The 23,398-nt window shown below is 24.7% G+C and overlaps 1 protein-coding gene across 1 annotated transcript in view; it reads left to right on the top strand.

Annotated features, from left to right (window-relative positions):
* Window positions 1-23,398, top strand: part of LOC100207557 (mitochondrial Rho GTPase 1-A) — a 44,221-nt gene that overhangs the window by 13,234 nt on the left and 7,589 nt on the right. Inside the window, exons 5-17 of the mRNA XM_065803284.1 lie at window positions 64-107; window positions 6,630-6,683; window positions 7,898-8,062; window positions 8,485-8,586; window positions 8,685-8,726; window positions 11,131-11,187; window positions 11,434-11,542; window positions 14,988-15,108; window positions 18,340-18,424; window positions 18,562-18,597; window positions 21,261-21,370; window positions 21,489-21,586; window positions 23,094-23,299. Of these exons, the coding sequence (XP_065659356.1) occupies window positions 64-107; window positions 6,630-6,683; window positions 7,898-8,062; window positions 8,485-8,586; window positions 8,685-8,726; window positions 11,131-11,187; window positions 11,434-11,542; window positions 14,988-15,108; window positions 18,340-18,424; window positions 18,562-18,597; window positions 21,261-21,370; window positions 21,489-21,586; window positions 23,094-23,299 (1,229 nt within the window). The remainder of the gene's footprint in view (window positions 1-63; window positions 108-6,629; window positions 6,684-7,897; window positions 8,063-8,484; window positions 8,587-8,684; window positions 8,727-11,130; window positions 11,188-11,433; window positions 11,543-14,987; window positions 15,109-18,339; window positions 18,425-18,561; window positions 18,598-21,260; window positions 21,371-21,488; window positions 21,587-23,093; window positions 23,300-23,398) is intronic.

Raw genomic sequence — 23,398 nt, forward strand, 5'->3', positions numbered from 1 at the left:
TTATTTGAAATTTATATGGTTTTAGTTAAGATGCACTTGTTACTTAAAATTTACAATTTTTAGATTCAGAACAGACTGAAGACGAGTTAAGACACGAACTTCACTTGGTATAATTAGTTACTATTGATTTCTAATAATTATACAAAAATTAGGCTTTTTTAAATAAAAGTTATTATGGTTCAAAAGCCAAAAAAAATGAATAAGAATTTTGTTCCAATTTCTAATTGGAACAAAATTCCTATTCATGTATATATATAATATATATATATATATATATATATATATATATATATATATATTTATATATATCTATATATATATATATATATATATATATATATATATATATATATATATATATATATATATATATATATATATATATATATATATATATATATATGTATATATATATATATATATATATATATTTATATATATATATGTATATATATATATATATATATATATATATATATATATATATATATATATATATATATATATATATATATATATATGTATACAGGGTGCGACAAATCAATTAACGTGTGAACGTCTGCTACAAAAAAGACAGAAAAACAAACGTCACGTTCCTTTACTTTTCCTTACACAAACGTTTGCGTTCGCTTAAAATATTTCAAAACAAACGCATTACTTCAGCAATTTTTTCTTCCAAATAATTAAGCAATTGATCATTTTTTATTTATTGTAAAAAACATAATTGCAATAAAAAAACAAATACGAAAATTTTAAATGCATTTTCAAAGACTTTAAAAGAAACTACACTAAAACTACTTTCTTCAATGGAACGAAAAAAGTTATGTTTGAGCATGGTTTTTGCGTGCATTTACAAAAGCATTCAAAATTTTACTTAAACTGACTGCATTTGCAATTACTTTAAAAAAAAACCATGCTTAAACTTAACAATTGCTTTCTTCAATAGTGTGCTTCTTTTTTTTTCTTATTTTCCTTTAAGTGAGGTAATGTTTGTTTGCATATTAAAAAAATTTCTAAAAGTTTAAAAAATAATTTTCAAGTTTTACTAAAAAATACATAGTCTAATAGAATATATAAAGTTATTATGTTTATTATAGTTTTAATTTTTTTATTGTGCGTTTAACAACACCAATAATATGATATTTTTATTAACTTATTAAATACTTAACATACTTTTATTTTTTTATAATCCAATTTATTTATTTATAATCCAATAACTATATACTAAAGTTTTTAAAAAAATGTCAAAACAACTAAGCATCTTTTCGATGTTAAAGAAAGATTGTACAGAGAAATGTAGCATTAAATGCAAAGGAGAAGAAGAGAGAGAAACTAAGCATGCAAAAAAAAGGGCAATTACTTGGATTGTGCTATGACTTTGGGAAAATTGGATATATGGCCAAAAGATATTGAAATTATGTTTTGGAACACTGTAAATGGATTGCCGCCAAGCAATAAGCAACATCTAAGCTGGATTCATTATGACAAATCAAATGAGTGTTTCTCTTTTTTGGTTTGCTAAAAATATCCAAATATTAGCAATGCAACTAATTCAGTAACAATGGGATGTAAATTTTGGAAAAGAACATACTTGTTATGCCACAATAAAGATGATAGGCATAAAGCTTGTATTTCTAAATATCTAGAGAACCTTCACAATATAGCTCCAAGTCTTGTGAAAACTGTATCGACATCAATTTTAAGAACTACTGAGAATAACCAAGAAGAATTGAACAGACTTTTTTGGATATCGTATTTTGTTGTTAACAATTTTCTTGCATTTAAAAAAATTTCCTCAGCTGTGCGAGCTACAAAAGCTAAATAGAATTAAGTTGGGCAAGCAAGTTGGGCAAGGAATTTGGGCAAGCAAGTTGGGCAAGGAATTTGGGCAAGCAAGTTGGTCAAGGAATTTGGGCAAGCAAGTTGGGCAAGAGCTACTTAAGTGGCAAAGCTTGCAAAAACTTTGTTTCGTCAATTTCGTCTGAATTAAAAAATGCGACTTAAGTTTAGGCGTATCAAATGCTCATTTTATTGCAATTTTATCTGACGGTTCTACTGATAAGAGTATTAGTGAACAAGAAACAGTTTTTTCAAGATTTGTTAAAAATGGTTATCCAATAACTATATTTGCTGGTATTAACTCACCACTGACAGTTGATGCCGATGGTATATTAAAAGCAATAGAATTTGTTTTAAAAAGTTTAACAACAGACAAAATGAATAAAGATTTATATTTAAACAATATCTATACAAAAACTGCACAGAAAGCTAAAGAATTTTTATGTTTCATAAAAGACCCACAATTTTTATTTAATTTACATTTTGTTGAAGATGTTGTTAAATCACTAACAACAATGTCATTTGAGTTTCAAAATCAAGAAATTTTAATTTGTGAGATTTTGCGTATAGTTGATGCAAGAATTGCTGTACTAGACGCGTTATTAGTTAATCCATATAATATTGGAATATTGGAAGTTTACTAGATAATTTAGAAGTAAAAGAAGATCAGTTAATCTACAAAGATATTGATTTAACAGCATTAAAAAAGCATAATTTAAAGAGAATTGATGAGATTGTGAGACAACAACCAAATAATTATTTTGATTATTATAATAATAAAAAAATTTGACAGAGCAAAAGAATATATAGACAAGCGATTCCGCGATTTCAATCAAGAGCCATTAAAATCTTTAACCACAATCTTTGATTGTTGAAACTAGCCAAAATCCTTTATAGGTTCGCTAGAGACAAAAAAATTGGGATTTAATGAAAGAAAAAGTGTTTGCAACTTTTATGAGAATAATAGTATGATAAGCAGAGAAACTTCTAAACAATTTTCTTTGGCCACCGGCCAAAGAAAATTGTTTCTTTACATTTGGAATGCAGCTTTTTACATTGAAACAAAATGTTTAATTAATTATTGTTTTTGACAATTCATTATTATCATTAAAGTTAATAGAAAAAGTTTCAATTGTATTGATTTTCAATTATATTTTCAATTATATTAATTTGTAATATATAAAGAAGTATATATTTTAAATTTGTACTATTGACCTAGGGGGCCTGTTTTTTGACAATCGGTAGGGGCTTAGGATGCGATTGCACCCTGGGCCAGTCCGCCACTGGCTTAGTCTGCTTCTGTCTATACTTTAGACGCATTTAAGTTATATACTAATTTCAGTTCAAAAGCATAAACATTATAAAATGTTATTGGAAAAAATATGAAAACAAAGAAAATTTTAAACACCAACTTTATTTTGTTTCAACAAAACTAACTTTTCAAATAACAAGTCACCCAATTTATATCTTTTTTCAGTCATCACATTAGACCCTGTTGAAAAAAGCCGCTCGACCACTCTGTTGAAAAAAGACCGCTCGGCACTTTGGATGGAAGAGGTGTGTTAAGTTCTAAAAAAACCTTCTTAACTGCTGGGTATAATAATGATAAAGATAACTCCTTCGATTGTGATTTTAAATATAATTTTAACTCCTCAATACCAGAACTTTTAAAGCATTTGCTGTCCACTGGTAAACAGAAAAAGTCTTCTTTTTCGATGGCCTCGCAATTGTTATACGCAAAGAAGTATCAATTTCACAAGTTGCTAAACTAGAACTATAATCCACATTTTCAAACAACGATTTTAAACAGGCTTTGGCTGTGAAACATTTTACACCATCAAGCCATAATAATTTGAATTGGGGTAACAAACATGATGCTAATATCAGTTCTTTTTTTTCCCATATAGTACTAAATCGAGTTTGAACTGAAGATTTTACTGTGTTGACAAGTGGACCACAAAAGTTCAAATTTTTTTGTTGCAAAAAAGTTAGCTTTTTATCCAAAGCATAAAGTGTAGGTAATAAGTACCCCATAAATATTGATTCTTCTCCTTGTAAAAAGTCTAATGATTGGGCAAGAGGAGTCATTACTTCACAGTACTCTTAAATTAATTGAACTTCTTGATTTGTGAATCTTTGTATTTCACAGAAATCCATTATATTGCTCATTTTGTTATGTCCATTAGAGTTTGACAAAGTTTTTTTGATTTGTAATAAGCTATCATAGATACAGTTCCATCTTGTTTTATTTGGTGTTTTGAAATAAACAACTAGTGTTTTGTGAATTTTTTCTGCAACTCTGTTTGACATATTTTGTTTATTACTCCATAAAGATGAACTATATTGCTTTTCTATAAATTTTCTTAAAATTACTGGGTGAATTCTGTACCATTTTCTCAACATCACTTTTTGCTATTAAGTCTAGTGTATGACTAGCACATCAAAAATGCTGTGGTAACTGAACAAATAATTCATTCTCTTGTTCATGAATATTTTTGTCCAAGATTTCATACAAACTTATATTTTCATCGTAAAAATCATGTCTTATATTAATTGTCTTCATCATCATTCTATCTATCCTCATCATTCTCTGAATTTTCGGAAGCAGGATATGATTTAAAAGCTTTTAAAAAATTAGAGCCACTATCTGTTGTTGTAGAAACTATCTTGTTTTGTATTTTATAGGTTGTATGAATCTTAGACAAAGCAATTGCCAAAGCAATATATGTATGTCTTTCTTTTATTCGGCTGCATGCTAAAGATACTGAATGACGCTGAAAATTCTTTTGATCTATCCAATGGCAAGTCACCTCAATATATCCTCTTTTGTATTTGATGTCATTATTGAATATAAATTACATTTAAAATATTACATCTTGTTTACAATAGATTTTCTTTTAGTATGTAAGGAACAACAGCATGCATTTTAATTCATACTTATTTCGAGATAAATTAAAACATAATTTCAAAACAGTCAGAATCGCTAATTTTAATTTACCTTAACATTTTGCGTTTATATTATTTCCATTTATTTCATTAAATATAAAAAATGATTCTAAACCATTCCAAAAGTTCGCATTAAGTTGGTCAAATAAACTTGGACCGAATACAAATATAAGCTTTATGTTTTTGAAGTGTTAAACCAACCATAACGCGTTATAGTTATACGTTGACGGAAAGCAAATTTATAAATTTTTGAGGAACTTTTGGTTTTCATTCATGTCCCTCAGAAAAAAGAATTCGTTCTTGTTCCTCATTCTGTTGTATTAAAAGGAACCAGTTCCAAGCTTTGTTCCTCAAAAAAGCAACTCGTTCCAGGAATCTATTTCTTTTGGAACGCATTCTTCCAAACATTGCTTCTAACTTATTTGTATTGCAGTGACCTTTATTCAGGGAGAAATTCTCGAACTATTAACTCAAATCATCCACCCCAATTTCTAAAACAAATCCTGATTTCAATTAATAACAGGCCAAACCAAAACTCCTCTAATGAAAAGGAATTCAATTCCTCTAAACGAATATTTGAAGATGCCCTTAAAAAAAGTGGTTTTGAAAATTTTGAACTAAAATTTGACCCTGAAAAAAAGAATACAAAAAAGCGAAATAGAACTAGAAATGTAATTTGGTTCAACTCCCCATATACCAAAAATGTTTCCACTAACATAGGACAAGTGTTTTTAAAATTGGTCGATAAGCATTTCCCGCCCTCTAATAAATTACATAAAATTTTTAATCGAAATACAATTAAAGTTAGCTACAGTTGCACAAAAAATAATTATAAAAGGTCACAATAATGCTTTGTTAAACAAAAAAGAAATTTGTCCAATGAGTGGAAGTTGTTTATCAAAAAATGTGGTAGATAAATGTGTTATTTTCCTTTCAAAAAATGTGGTAGATAAATGTGTATATTCCTAAGAATGTACCTGATAAACAATATATTGGCATAACAGAGGGTGAATGGAAAAAACGCTTTGCCAATCATAAGCAATCTTTTAAAAGTAAAAAGTATTCAAAAGACACCATGCTGTAAAAATGTATATGGGAATTAAAAGGTAAAAATATTGATGATTTTATACTGAATTGGTCCATCCTTAAAACAGTATCTGCATATAACAATATTTCCAAAAAATGCATACTATGCCTACAAGGAAAATTTGAAATAATTACACATGCAAACCAAGAATGCTTATTAAACAAAAAATCGGTAATCATTTCTAAAGAGTTTTTTTTATAATAGTGTTAGCAAATTCCACAAATGTGTGAAAATTTACAGTAGTTAAGATACTTCCTGTAATTTAATTTTTGGTATAAATTGAACTTTTATTAATTTGATCATTCATTTCTGATAAGTCTTTATTGATGAAAGACAGCGTTAAATAAAAAAATTTTGTTAAGTGATTTTCTATTAATTTATAATTGCTCTGTTCTTTTGAAAACATTGAGCACTCTATTTTGTAGAATACATTTTAAAGTTGTTTATATATATATATATATATATATATATATATATATATATATATATATATATATATATATATATATATATATATATATATATATATATATATATATATATATATATATATATATATATATATATATATATATATATATATATATATATATAGAGAGAGAGAGAGAGAGAGAGAGAGAGAGAGAGAGAGAGAGAGAGAGTGAGTGAGTGAGAAAGAGAAAGAGAGAGAGAGTGAGAGAGGTATATACCTACATACAGGCATGTAAATACATTTGTAACATATTTATGTAAATATATTTGTACATATTTGCTTTAGGCTGATGTGGTATGTGTTGTATATGCAATAAATGATGAACTGTGCATTAAAAGAGTAAGGAATTTTAAATTAACATATTATATATTTTTAACTAAATTACATGTATTTAAAAAAAAAAAAATAAAACATTAAATAACAAATATAAAGCAATAAAAGTTCTTCAACAAATAAAAAGTGCAAGGTCGCCATATTTTGCATTGATTCATGTCAGGGTTCATCAAATATATTATGATACTTTAAAGTGGTCAATTTTCTATCTCATGATCTAATCAATTTGTTTGTGTTTTAACTTAAACTCTATTAAATATTTTGTTTTCTAAACTCTATCCAATTAACCTTAACAGCCATGTATACAGTATATAATGTACTTCAAAACATTCACAAATTTAAGACAAAAATTGTTTGTGTTTTACATTTTTAAGATGTAATTTAATACATTTTGTTTTGAGTTCTCTAACTTACATAACTCATACACAGTGATCATATTTTGATTGTTTAAGCATGCTGAAAGAGTTATTAAATTGTTTTATTATTTTTAATGCCTATGTATATAAATGATATGATTAGAATAATACTCTGATTTAATTTTTAAATTACTTAAATATTTTAAAAGTAGTCACAAAAACTAATAACAGTAATTATGGGCAACAAATAAGATCAAGTGAAGCCACAGATTTAAAAGAAAATCAATTTAGAGGCAATTGATACTCATGCAAAAAACATTAATAATTTATAAATAATCTAAATGATTATAATCTTTTTATCTTCTCTTATTATTATCTTCTCCTGTTAAAAATTGTTGTTCATTTGATCAAACTTTGAATGTAAATGTGTGTGTTTAAAAGTAATTTCTTTACATCGAATCATAACGCAAATAAATGTATAAGTAGCTGTAATAGGTGTAGTTGACAGAGGTTTGATACAAGACCTCCTCTGCTGTTTTTATTTATAATTGTTGTTATTATCTACTATGGTTGTTATTATCTACTATCATAATAAAAAATATTCTTAGAATTGATTCAGTCATTTTTGAAGAAATTTAATTTTAAAATGTTCCGAATTTTAACTGATCGTGGTAATATTTTTCATTAAAAAATAATTATATGAAAAGAGTTCTATTTTTGAGGGAACACCTGTTAGTTTTCTAGTATTTTTACTAAAAGTTAAAATTTTTACTAAAGCAATATTTTAAAGCTTATTTGAAGGAAATAATTCTTATTTAACTATTTCATTGTTTGATAACACTAAATTTTTTTTTAATAATATAGATTACTTCCTATTGGTTACCAATTGTTTTTGATGTTTGTGGAGACAGAAGAAAACCTGTTGTTTTAGTAGGCAACAAATCAGATCTTGCTGAGCTAGAAGGTTCACGGATGAATGATGTACTTGCCATTATGGATGAGTATCCTGAAGTTGAAACATGTATTGAGGTATTTATTTATTTTGTTTACTTAAAATTAGACACCCAAAATCAGTATTTAAATATTGTCTGAACCTTTTGTCCTCTTAAGGGCAAACTGAAGTTTAAAATAGTAGCATTCAGTTGCCTGACAATGTTGCCAGGGCTACCAGACAACTATTAGTTATATGCGGTAGTGGTGTACTGGTAGAGTGCTTAGTTTGTAAGTGAGAAGTTTTGAGTTTGATCCCCACCACGTCCCTGGTCGTACTGCCCTTAACTTGTTTCTCTATGCATTAACCTCATTTTAAATCTGCTTTAAGCAGCAGATGACTTAAGCAAGGCATAAGAAATGCTTTAGTTGCCCAAATGAGAAATGAACATAAGTCTAATTTTACACTGCTGACACCCAAGATCTAATATTGAAATAGTTCATTAAAATTTTTGTTTTAGTGCTCAGCTAGTGATCTAAAGAACATATCTGAGCTATTCTATTATGCTCAGAAAGCTGTTTTACATCCAACTGCTCCCATATATTCTCACGATGAGCAAAGGGTATGTTTTGCAATTTTTTAATCTTTATTTTGTTGCTGTTGCAGTTTAATATATAAACTTAACATTGAAAGAAAATCAAAAAATACTTTTATTTTCAGATTACAGAAAAGTGTGAGAAGGGTTTAATTAGAATTTTTAAGGTAAAATTTTCTAAATATGTTTTCTAAAGTTGTTTGTATGTTTAGACTAATATGTTTTCTAAAGTTGTTTGTAAATTTATAATATATTTTGTTGTATTTTTTTAATGCTTCCATGCAAAAGTTTAGATATAGTCCTCTGCAATCAATGTTTTGTATACGAAGGCATAATTAAAAGCAAAAACATTGGCAAAATTTAATAATTCAATTGTTTCAGATATTGCAAAAGCTTTCTTCTGTGAAGACTTGTAGTTGTATAAATATTTGTGATTCTGAAATTTAATTACTTTGTGGTATTTTAAAAACATGAAAAAAGCTAAGGAAATTTTAAATGAAGTAAAGAAGTAAGTTATAAAAGCTGTGTGAAAAAATATTACAAAAAAGCTTCTAAATTTTATGTCTCAAAGCCAGAAATAAGTCAATTTTCGCAGTACAAAACTATTGAAAACAAATCATGCACTAGAAATCCTAAAGCTGCAAAGCAGATTGTTGGTAAAATATTCCAAGAATGATCCTTGCAAAACTCCTAATACAATTAGTAGTTTTGCAAGGAGCGATAAAAAAACTGGTTATATCTGCAAAAAAGTTTTAAAACTATAATAAAATTTACAGTAAATCATATTAATTAGTTAATGAGTAATCAAGTCTTTTTCTCTAATGAATCAAAGTTTATGCTGTTTAGTAACAGTGGTATTAGTTATGTCAGATGTCCAGTATGAGACAGACTCAATCCAATCTTACCAAAGCATTGTGAAGGAAACAAATAATTAACTAATTACTATCCTATTGAAACTATGTTATTAAAATTTTTTTTATGATTTTTGAAATTATTTTCAGTTGTTTTTAAACTTTAGCTCATAAAACTTTTCAAAAAATAATTTAAATTATTTATAGTTATAATTTACTTTTAAACTTTTGCATTCTACTGTATATGTTGTAGTTATCTATCATTGTCATGTTGTTGTTATCTATCATTGTTGTTGTTATCTATTATTATTGTTAATATCTATCATTGTTGTTATCTATCATTACTATGATGTTGTTTTTATTTATGATTGTTGTTATTATCTACTATTGTTGTTATTATCTACTGTTGTTTTTGTTATCTATTGTTAATATCTATCATTGCTATGTTCTTATTGTTATCTATCATTGTTGCTGTTATCTATTATTGTTTTTGTTATCTATCATTATTGTTGTTATCTATCATACTTGTTGCTATCTACCATTGTTGTTATCTACCATAGTTGTTGTTATCTATCATCGCTATGTTGTTATTATCATTGTTGTTGTTATCTATTATTGTTGTTAGTATCTATGATTGTTGTTATCTATCATTACTATGTTGTTGTTTTATTTATAATTGTTGTTATTATCTACCATTGTTGTTGTTATCTATTGTTAATATCTATCATTGCTATGCTATTATTGTTATCTATCATTGTTGTTGTTATCTATTATTGTTTTTGTTATCTACCATTATTGTTGTTATCTATCATACTTGTTATCTATCATTGTTGTTATCTATCATTGTTATCTATCATAGTTGTTATCTATCGTTGCTATGTTGTTATTATCTATCATTGTTGTTGTTATCTATTATTGTTGTTAATATCTATCATTGTTGTTATCTATCATTACTATGTTGTTGTTTTTAATTATCATTGTTGTTATTATCTACTATTGTTGTTATTATCTACTATTGTTGTTGTTATCTATTGTTGCTATCTATCATTACTATGTTGTTGTTTTTATTTATGATTGTTGTTATTATCTACCATTGTTGTTGTTATCTATTGTTATTATCTATCATTACTATGTTGCTGTTGTTATTTATCATGGTTGTTGTTATCTATGATTGTTGTTACCTATCATTGTTTTTGTTATCTATTATTGTTGTTATTATATATCATTTCTATGTTATTATCTATCATTGTTATTATTATCTCTCATTGCTATGTTGTTCTCTATCATTGAGTATCATTGTCATAGTAAAAGTCTATCTACATATCTAGGTATTACCTGCTTAAATACTAATTAATACTAAATAATAAACTCTCAGTCAATTTACTGATGTCCTTGTAGATGACTATTTTAAATATTTTAATTAGAAATTGTCAATGGGATTTTTTTCTTCTACTCGCTTTTTAGTATTTTTATTTTTTTTTCTTCTGAAAATACAATCTGAATTTTAAAACTTGAAGCTGAATTTTGAAGCTAAAGCCTGCATTTTGAAGCTAAAGCCTGCATTTTGAAGTTGAAGCCTGCATTTTAAAGCCTAATGCTGATGTTCAGATTTTATACAAATCGTTTTTATTAATAAAGAGTTGACTTGTTTTTCTATCAAGATCAAAAGTTAGATTGGATCATACATTTGTTGAAGTATAAAATATATTATTTATTTTAGATATGTGATTTAGACAATGATGGTTTTCTTAATGATGTTGAATTGAACGAGTTTCAGGTAGGTTCAGATTTTCACATTAAGATAATATGAAATTTATAAAGCAATAGTAAATTAAGTTAATCAATAGTTCATACAGATAAACACATTTGTTGATAATCAGTGAAAAAAAAACAACAGTTGTAGTGTATTAGTACCTATAATAAATTTTTTACCTATAAAATAGTTTTTTTGTGTTAATTATATGTTATTTATTTGACGGACATTTTTACATTACAAAACTTTATTAAAAAAACTCTTTTTTAGAAACGTTGTTTTAAAAACTCTTTACCTCAACAAGGCTTACAAGAAGTTAAAAATATCATTAAAAAAAATATGAAGGAAGGAGTAACAGATATTGGTGTTACATTAGAAGGTTCCTATTTTTTTTTTTTACCTTTTTAGAATAGGGTTTTGCTAAATTATTGTTAAACCTTACAGGGTAAGATTTAAAGTTACATAAGATTTCAAGTAACATCTTTTTTTTGCTTTAATTATTATATATTGGCCATAATTATCATATATTAATCATAATTATCATATATTAGTCGTAATAATTAATACAGTCTAATAATTAATACAGTGAATTTCAAATTAAGATAAATTTACTAAATTAAAACCGTAACAGTTTCAACTGTAGGCAAATAAATAAAACAATGACAAAAGCAACTAAAAAAAAAAAGAAGAATATGATTGGATAATGGTAAAAATTAATGAAAAAATATAAAATCATTTAAATTTAAAACAATTGTAAATAGTTATTATGAAAACTTAATAAAATTTGATTTGTGAAAATAATGACTAATATTAAACCTATAATAATGATCGTAAAGATTACAGGAATTATTATATTCCTACCAAGTGATTCAATATAAATAAAAAATCTATATAGATAATTTATATTTTAAATATTTTATTAAAAAACATTAAGAAAAAAGTTAACTTTTGCTTGTTGGCAATTAAGATTTAACTGTTTTTAATAATAAATAAACAAAAGCAAAAATTTCAGTCTTAATAGCAATATAGTAATCACTCAAATTTAATTTTTGAATGAACTTGTGATCTTTAGTTTGCTATTTTATTTTACTTTAGGAAAACGAAAAAACGAAACAGAAACATTTTCAGAAAGTTTTTTTTCTGTATTCTTTTTGACTTTAATAATAGTAAAAATAACAATTACAATAAGTTAATAAAAGTTTTATTATCTAGTTGTTTTAATTATACTTAATGAATAAAAAAATATAATATATTTTTTAAAGTTCAACATGTTTTTTTTATAAAGGAAAAAAAAAAAATTTTTTAATCATTAAGTTTACTGTAATTATCTCTACTTTAATTATCTTTAATTTACAAATTACAACTCACATAAAAGATTATTAACCTTTTAAGTAAAAGTTAAGTGCTAGTTTTTTGATTATGAATTATGTACTCATAATCATCATAGATATTGGAGCAGTATACTGAACTTAATTGTATTTTACAGAAAAATAAAAAACGACTGTTTAAAAAAAATGTTAACTAAATGAAAACCATATTGGCATAATAAATAAACAAATGTAACCATTATATTTTAACTGGAAGAATTTATCAAACAATGAATCCAATGGATACATTCTTTTTTTAGGCGCTCTTGCTTTATGATTTTATTTTTTTCATTGGATAATGTTTAGTGTTTTTAAAACTAAAAAGCTTTAAAGTAATTCAAAATTATTAGTTTTAATTAAACTATTTTAATTTTGCAACTAATTTAATATTTATTAGATAATTTAAAAAAAGAAACTACAATATCAAAATATTAAAAAAATAAAATTTATATATATACAAACAGTGCCGTGGCTAGTGGGTCAAGGATTCTTCAAAAAAAACTTGCCATTAGGGCCCCCAAAATTTTTTAAAACTCTAAAAAAGCGCATAATAGATGCACAATAGTCTTAAAACATTGGTTACCCGTTCACATTGTTTAACATGAGACTAAAAACAATAAAATCAACGCTTTAATCTAAATAAATGTTTGCTGTAGTTTTTGTATTCGAAATGGTTTGCGACGTGTTTTAATGCTTTACAAACATTTATTATGCAATCATAACCTAATTTCTTTGCAACCTCGTTTTCAGTTGACAGCATTGATAAAAAAAGCCACGCGTTCATCAACAATTGTTGACCTATTAAAGATACAAAGAAGTATTGCAACATGTATTTATGGATAAAAAAGCAAGACTATTTATACTGGCCTGTGAAAAGTCTTGATTAACTTCTATTTGCTGAAGGTACTTTTTGCACTTGCAACTGTTACTGGTGAAGTAAGTATGATTTGTGACGTAATAGCTAAACTAGAATAAGTTTCTTGGAGCTCTACTTTGTAGACATAACTAAGGAAGTCATAAGCAGATTTAAAGAGAGTATTTTTTTCTTCTTGTACAGCTATGGCAAATTGTTTTAACTCCATTTCCAAATCTTTAGAATCACTGAGTTTCGTTTGCAAACTTTAGCAATATGCAAAAAAAAAGTTAAGCAAATTTTCAAATTAAAATTAAAATAATAGTAGGTTTTTTTAAATACTTATGTTTTTTATTCAAATAGTTATTATCTATATATAATATTATTATTACAGTAACTATTCGAATTCGAAAAATATTCAAAACTCTTATGTCTTGTATTTGAATAGTTATATCTATATATAATATTATAATATATATATATATAATATTATTATATATAGACGATATCTATTTAAATACAAGACATAAGTGTAATTACTATTATGTTAATTATAAAAATATTACACTATTTGTAAATATTTGTAAATAATTGTTTAAAATATTTAAACATTTTAATTACTAATTATTTAAAACAATAATAACAACTAAAGTTAAATTTATTAAAATATTTTTTATTTAAAAAACTTTGGTATATAAAATGGTCACACATGAGCAGTGAACGCCGAACGAAAATAAATGTTTATTAAAATGTAGTTACTAAAGGTTTAGAATACTTTAAACAATTATTTACAATTATTTTCAAATAGCATAGTATTTGCAACAAAAGCGTTTATTAAAATCTTAAATAAAATAGTTTTCCTTAGCATAACTAAAATAACATATGGTTACATCCGCTGGTAAAATCATGTATACAAAGAAATGTCTTTATATCAATGAAGAATATTATAAAATGAACATAAATGATTAAAATGATGATTAAAAGTCATTGTCATGGCACTGGTTTTAACTACGAGGGGAGGAGGGGAGGGAATTATCAAAAACATCACCGTTCATAACTATGTTGCCGAAAAAAATGTGGTATCCCAAATAAACTCTGGGTTTGTCAATGAATGGGCAATTTGTAATTTTAAATTTTCTATAAATCATTCATTCATTTATTGCAATCTGTGGCAAAAACTTATGAGAAAATAAATAAGAATTAAAAATAAACAAAAAACAAAGTAACGAAGTACAGTTTTAAAAAGAAAATAAACAAAAGATTAAAATAAAAATAAAAAAAAGATTAAAAAATAAACAAAAAACAAAGTGACCAAGTACAGTTTTAAAAAAAAAAGTTTTTTGTTAAGTACAGCTATTATTATATATTATTTTATTGTTATTAAAATAATATATTTAAAATTTTTATTAAAATAACAATACAGTAAAAACTCCTGAAATGAGTTCTTTCTGGTCAGCCATGACTAGCAAGAATTCATTTTGGGAGGTCAGACTAGCAATTTTAAATCATTTCCGGCAGTTGTTGACCGTTGACTGACTGTTATTTTCTTGTAATATATTTATATATAAAGTACATTTATATTTTTACTTTTTTTTTAATATTAGGTTTTTTGTTTCTTCACAACTTGTTCATACAAAAAGGGAGACAAGAAACAACATGGACTGCTTTGAGAAGATTTGGATATGATATGGATCTTGAACTCAGAGATGATTATTTAAATCCTAGGTAAATCCTTGCAAATCTTTAAATTTAAATTTTCATGACACTTAGTATAACACTAGCAGTAAGTACTTGCAAAAACTCTTTGTCTGATGTAAAAAGTATATATAAATATATGAAGTGTACATATTATAGTAATTCAATAAGAAGTGACCTAATTGGAAAAATAAATGTGTTATTTTGACACTATTTAACTTATGTTACATAAGTTAAGATTTGATTTTAGTTGAAATCATATTACATGTAATTTCAGTTTCTAAAACTCTTCATTTTCTAGAATTCTTTTCTAATACTACGCTTTAGTGGAAATCACATTACATGTGATTTCCACTGGACATCTTTTCCAGTGGAAATCACATGTAATGTGATTTCCAAAATTAACTCATATCTCTGCAACGAAAAAAATTGATAGTTTATAGAAAATCAGTTTAATGCTTGCGGTAGATGTAAAAGTAGCTAGACCCAAATTAGGTCATTAGAACTAGGTCATAGAGACGCAAATTAGGTCATTAGAAAGTTCAGTAAAACCATGTGTGGCTAATGCTCATTATATATAGTTAAGGGCTATAGGGCAACTGTTGCAACAAAAAAAAAGAAAGTGAAAAGTTAAATTAAAACTATTTACTTTGTTTATATTACTTTTTAAGTTAGAGATTTCTTTTCCTTTTCCATGATAAAATATATTGAATTATGTCTTTTATTGATATAATCAAGAAAATGGCATGCATCTTTTTCTGATGGAAATTTTGGCAAAAAATTTCCTTATATACTTCCATTTTTTATATGGAAATGTATTCAGGCCTTCATTTGTATTTCATCTCTTTTTCACACAAAGTTTAATTTAATGCTTAATTGATAGAACCTTTAAAATTAATAATAAACTTGGTTTTTACTTTGTTATATAAACATGGTTAATACTAAACATGGTTTTTACTTTGTTAATATAAACATAGTTAATACTAAACTTGGTTTTTACTATAAGATTAATAATCATTTTAACATTCTCAAAAGCAACATGTATCCAACTTGGCTTATAAATAAAATTTAAAATTTTTATCTTACCAAAAAAACTTTCTACTAATCAATGTGAATCCAAAAACCAAGAGGTCACAAAAAACTACTTTCCCCTTTTGATCTCGGTAATATGTCTGTTCAAACCAAAAAGAGTTTAAACTCTATCATTAAAAGATATTGTTAACCTATAATCTTTAATTTAATATTTACCTCTTTCAATATTTCTAATGTGTTTTCATCAAAGGATTCTCTTCCTGTAGAGTTCAAATCACACCTATATTGGGTGCAACCTTAGCAGATGCTAATTTTGCAATGGATTTGATAGATGGTTTATAATAAAATTTTTAAATAAAAACAAGTTAATAAAACCTACTTCTAGTTATTATGGAGTAAAAAAGTGGTGAGGTGCAAAGTTAGCATCTGCTAAGGTTGCACTTCACCACTTTCTTACTCCATATTCTATTCTTTATCTCTATGAATCTCTAATTCATTCTTGTATGGAATACTGTTGCCATATTTGGAGTGGATGTTTAAATGATGCCCTTTCTCTTTTAGATAAGGTGCAAAAATGGTTGGTAAACATAGTTGGTCTAAAAAAATGTGTAAACATAGTTGGTCCTGCTCTTACAGCCAACCTTCAACCATTGTCACATCGTTGTAATGTTGCTTCTCTTTCTCTTTTCTATAAATACTATAACAGGGGCTACTCTAAAGATCTAGTGTCTATTGTGCTCTAAAGATACTCTAAAGATCTAGTGTCTATTCTACTCTACTACTCTACTCTACTCTATTCTACTCTACTACTCTACTCTACTACTCTACTCTACTATTCTACTCTTCTACTCTACTCTAAAGATCTAGTGCGCTCTAAAGATACTCTAAAGATCTAGTGTCTATTGTGCTCTAAAAATACTCTAAAGATCTAGTGTCTATTGTGCCATCTACTAAAATTTATTAAATTAAGTCTCATCATTTTACTGTGACTATTCCTAAGTGCTTCAAAAATTATTATTATTCATCTAGTTTTTTCCTCAAACATCAGTTCTTTGGAATTCGCTATAATTTGCAATCTTTTAAGTCAATTATATTCTTTGAAATTCATATAAATTGCAATCTTTTAAGTCGTCTGTTAATCCTAATCTTGCTTCATAAACTTCATCTTTTTTCTTCCAGTAACTTCCAACTCTAATAGTGGTTGCTTGCAGCCTTGTTGTAAATAAAGATATATAAAAAAAAAGTTGTTCACCTTTTGTTAAATAATTTAATATTTCTTTATTTTTGCTATTGCCTATTTTGTTGTAATTAATAAAAAATTGTATTTTATGCTTTTTTACCATAGAATATTTGTAATTATTATAAATATTTAGAAGTATATTAAATATTTAACATTAAATAAATTTTTTAAACTTAACTAGAGTATAAAATAGAAAAAATATGTATTGTTGTTTTATTTGTTATAAAATATTGTTGTTATTAATAAGTGGAAAAAATTAGTCTTATTTCTTAATTGTTCTATCTATCTATCTATCTATCTATATATATATATATATATATATATATATATATATATATATATATATATATATATATATATATATATATATATATATATATATAGATATATAGATATATATATAGATATATATATATATATTTATATATATATTATATATACATATATACATATATACATATATACATATATACATATATACATATATACATACATATATATATATATATATATATATATATATATATATATATATATATATATATATATATATATATATATATATATATATATGTATATATGTATATATGTATATATATGTATATATATATAAATATATATATATTTGTATATATGTATATATATATATAATTATATATATATATATATATATATATATATATATATATATATATATATACATATACACATATATATATATACATATGTATATACACATATATATACACATATAAATATATATATACATGTTTATACACACACACACACACACACACACACACACACACATATATATATATATAAAAGTATATATATATATATATATATATATATATATATATATATATATATATATATATAAAAATATATATATATAAAATATATATATATATAAAAACACAGACACATATATATGTGTGTGTATAATATGTAGTATTTAATAAAAATTAAATTTTATGAATATTTAGTTTGGAAATTGATCCAGGTTGTTCTCTCGAATTATCATCAGCTGGTCTTGATTTTGTAATGGAACTTTTTTTTAAGTATGATAAGGTAGGTTTTTATTTTTTAGTAACTTGATTTTTTTAACTTTAGTTTATAAGTTCTCTTCCATTTTCAACCTGTTTTCAGGTTTTCAAATCTTTGGGTTAATATTCTACATCTTTGTAATAGCGCTTTATGAATTTTAGGATGAAGATGATGCATTATCTCCTGAAGAACTAGAGGTAGGTTTTATCAACTTGTTTTCATTTAAAATTTTTATTATAATTACCACAAACAAACAAAAACAAAAAAAAAGGATAAAAAGTTCTTTTAAAACACTGATCTAGATACTTTTTAAAAGCTGATTTTTGTATTTTTGATTAAAAGTTTTTTTAAAAGTTTTTATGCACTAAAATTTAAAATAAGGTTTGTGTAGAATGAATATTATTTTTGAAATAGCATATATAAGATTGAGCAACTTGTTATTGCTCATTAGTAAGTGTTTGACACAGAATTCATGGCAGCCATTACCCCTTAGTTAATAGCAAGAAAGAGTTGCTGCACTAAGAAAATGTGAACATGCAAGTAACTCATGTAAACTTCAAATAATGTTAAAAAGTATATCAAGTTTTAAAGTTTATCTTTTTACTTGAAAATTGCGGCAATATCTCGTTAATTTTGACTTTTAGCAATAATTTGTCCTTTTATAAAGTTATATTGTCTTTTGTTTATTAAATATTGTTAAAAATTATCAGATCAGTATGTCTTAGTGATCGAAGTGGTTAGCTTGCTACTCTTCCAAAGTGTATCGTGAGGGTTCATTTCCTATTTTTAAAAATATTTTTTATTGTATAAAAAATATTTTTAAAAATAGGAAATGAACCCTCGATTTCAATGTTTTTATTGTATTTTGAAAATCATTTCTTATTTTTAAAATACAATAAAAACATTGAAAGTTTTATAGATATTATATACATAACAGATATTTAAAGATATTATATATTGCAATTTTTAAGTTTTTAAAAAAGTCAAAAATTTCTGAAAACATCTAATCACTGAGATATTTCTTGCGCATATGTCGCCATAGAGATACTTAAGTTAGTAGTATGCTCAGGTAGTTAGTGAAGTAACACATATTAAAAACTTTCTTATAGGAAATAAAGTTCGAAATTAGTTAATGAGTAAGGTCCTAATGAGCTGCAGATGATCTGAAAAAAGTTTAATAAAAGCTTAATAGAAACTTAATAAAGAAAAAAATTAATAAGCCTGTCCTTGCTTGTTTTTTTTAATTTATAGAAATTTACAATTTTCCAATAAAAAGTTGAACAATAAATTTGAACATTAAAAAATTTGAACAATAAATAAATTTAACAATAAAAAGTATTGAACATTAATCAATAACTCAAAACAAAGGTTTTGAATTTTTTATTTATTTTATACCACTTACTAATAGTTATTGAAATAAAGCATTTGTATAAGGAATATGTGTAGAAATGGTTGGTGTGAAATAGACCCATATTTTTTTAATTTTTTTTTGGCTCTGAACAGCTAGTTTAAATAATTTCAATTTATTTGAGACATAACATGACTTTTTTAAAAATTTATATTTTTGATTTAAGGACCTTTCTAAATATACATATATTTAGAAAGGTCCTTAAATCAATATATATATATATATATATATATATATATATATATATATATATATATATATATATATATATATATATATATATAATTATGTGTATATATATATATATAAAAATATATATAAATATGTGTATATATATATATATAAATATATATATATATATAAATATATATATATATATATATATATATATATATATATATATATATATATATATATATATATATATATAGACCAGTTCAAAAGTATTTTTTTTTAATAGTCACGTGGCTAGATGTTTAAATGTTGTTAAAGAAAAAAGTAAATCCTTAAAATTTCAAAGCGTTATTCTAATATTTAGTAACAGCTCAATTAACTTTACTTTTCAAAAGAGTCCTAATATTATATTATATTTTTTTTATAATTTCGATACTTTTAAGACCAAACATGATATACTTTTGAAATACTTTTTTTTTTTTAATAATGGGACCTGTTAATAAGTAAAGTTAATCGAGCTGTCCCTAAAACACATTATTTATGTTTGCAATTGTAACTGCGATTTTGCACATAATTGAAATTGCAATTTTGAATAAATTTTCCTGACCACAAACCACATCAAACGAAAAGCTATTCTAGTTAAAGTTCAAAAGGTTTTTTTTTATATATACAATTTCAATATGGTCAAATGTGGAGGAATACATTTGAACTATATTAACCTATAACATATTGTGGTTTGTGTATTTTAAGTTTTTTAAGTTAATCAAATCAGGGACAACTTTTTTCAGGCTTGTTGGGTACTATGGGTTTTATATCAGTTATTCTAAATTTTTGAAATAATGCAGTATACAAATTGGTTTTTACATGCATTTTGAATATATGAAGATACCTTCATAAATACATTTAAAATGATCTTCATATCTTTCATATTCATATATATACTTTTCATACTCATATATAAAATACATTTAAAATTGACTAATAAACTGATAAAGTCTTGAAGTCCATAATTGATATCTGATCAAAATTGATTTTGAAATTTAAAATCGATTTTGATTTTGGAGACTCTTTGATGTTATGTTTAAGTTTATATATCTTATTAGTTGGATCATTGGAAAGTTTCACTAACTATTTGTATTCAACATTTTTTTTTTGTTTAAAGATAATGCTTAGATATATATTTTCAAAGTTCTTAAACTTTACTTCATATTCACTTTTTTTTTTAAATATAAATATGATAATTTAAAATAAAAATATTCTTTTTTTTTTTTAAAATAGGACATGCTTAGTCTTTGTGATGAAAAACCTTGGAAAGATATTGATTTAACAGCTACTTGTCAGAATGATAAAGGCTGGATGACTGCTGAAGGATTTGTAGCACAATGGATGTAAGTGGAGGAACCATACCATCATTTTTTGCGGGTATTTACAACTTGAGTTAAGCCAGCATTACTATTTTTTCATATTTTTAATCTAGGGATGCTTATTTTAATTATTGTTTTTCAGTTTATGGACATATATAGACTATTCTCGCACTCTTAAACTGTTTGGGTATTATGGCTATATACAAGGAGATATGGAAAATCAGCTTACAGGATTACGAAGTAAGAAATTTAAATAATACGTTATATTAGAATGTTATGAGATGTGACGATATAATATAATGATGTTTGAATATTTTATTTACTTTTTTGTTACCGTTGTGGACCAGAGAACCCATTAGGTTTTGTGGTGTTTTATCTGATATTTTTTTTTACTGATAAAGAATAATCATTTAAGTAACATGATTTAATCATAGTACAAATTAATTTCATTTGTTAAGAGTAAAAAAGTAAAAAATTCTCTTTTTTGTCAACTTTTAGCAAATGAATATTAATGTAGACATATGAATGTTTATTTAAAATATATCTTTAATAGTAAAATTAATTTATTTAAGTCATTTTTATGCCTCCGGAAGTTACGGTTTTTCTCATTGTTGGGTATCATTGTAAAATGTTATTCTAACCATGAGTTTATTTGCATAATCGGAATTATATCAGCGTGAAAATGGAGCTGACATGTTCAAATTGTTGTCGGTCAGATTTTATACTTTATAAAATATATATATTTTAAGAAAAAAACGAAAGAACTTTTGCAATTTTCATGTAACGTAAGTTAACTAAAACATGATAAAGTTTTGTTTTTTCTTAAATTTAGTTAAAAAAATTTAAGTTTTTCAATAATATATGCAAAAGAATATTAAATGTTATGTTTTTGCATTTAAAGTTTTGAATAACGATGCTTAGTTAAAACACATTTTTATTTTAAATTTATGTAACGTAAGTTAAAACTACATGATTTACTAAAGTTCTGGCACTTTTTCGTTAACAAAATGAGTTACATCATTAAGTAATTATTATTTCGTCGACAAATTATAATTTCTTTCTAACTGAAACTTTTTATATTAAAAAAAAAAAATTATTGTTTTGAATGTTGATTAAAATTATATATATTATTGCTTTTTTATTTGTTTATGTATTTTTATTTTAATTGACATAAATAAACATAAATAAATAAAAATAAGAATTATATAAATATTTTTATTTAGACATTAAAAAAAAGATTTATTTGCCTGATATAAAAAAATCAGTTGATATCTCTTTTGTTTTTGCTTTAGTAAAACAATCATCTGTAAATGTAGTTTAGGGGGGTCATCCATAAAGCACGTCACCCTATGTTTGTCAATTCTTAATTATTTTAAAATTGTTATTTTGATGGTTAAATCAAATAACAATTTTAAAATTTTTGATCATTGTGTAACTTTATATATTGATAGGATGGTGACCAATTGCACACATCTCTTCTACTGTAAAAATATTTAAATTTGGATTATAGAAATAATAACTATAATAAATAATTGCCCAGCAAAAACTTAGAAAGGAGGTTAAGAAAAAATTGCAGAGCTTGATCACTTAGTGATTAGCAGTTAGGTTGTCATTGCAGAATGGCAATCCTAGTTCAGAGGGCAGTATATATTTACTACTGCAGATGATTAAATGATGTCACAATAACTTGAAATAAAATAAATATTTTTGACCCATTACAAGTTTGTAATAATTTATTGTTATTTAGTTACTAGGCCCAAGGATATTGATATTCAAAAGCGGAAAACTACACGAACCGTTTTCCTTGTTTATGTTGTTGGTGCAAAGAATTGCGGAAAAACAGCTTTCCTTCAAAGTTTTTTAAATAACACAAAAGCAAATTCAAAAGAAATTGAATTTTCAAAGTTTGCATGTAACTCCGTGCAAATTAACAAGCAAGAAGTGCACATGATTGTAAGTACACAAAAATCCTAAGATATTTAAAAGTTTCTTTATTTTTGATTATAAAAGTTTGTATCAGTTTCAAAAATGCTATATTAAATGATAATTTTT

The sequence above is a fragment of the Hydra vulgaris genome, chromosome 08 (genome assembly GCF_038396675.1).
Source record: "Hydra vulgaris chromosome 08, alternate assembly HydraT2T_AEP".
NCBI classification, from domain to species: Eukaryota; Metazoa; Cnidaria; class Hydrozoa; order Anthoathecata; family Hydridae; genus Hydra; species Hydra vulgaris.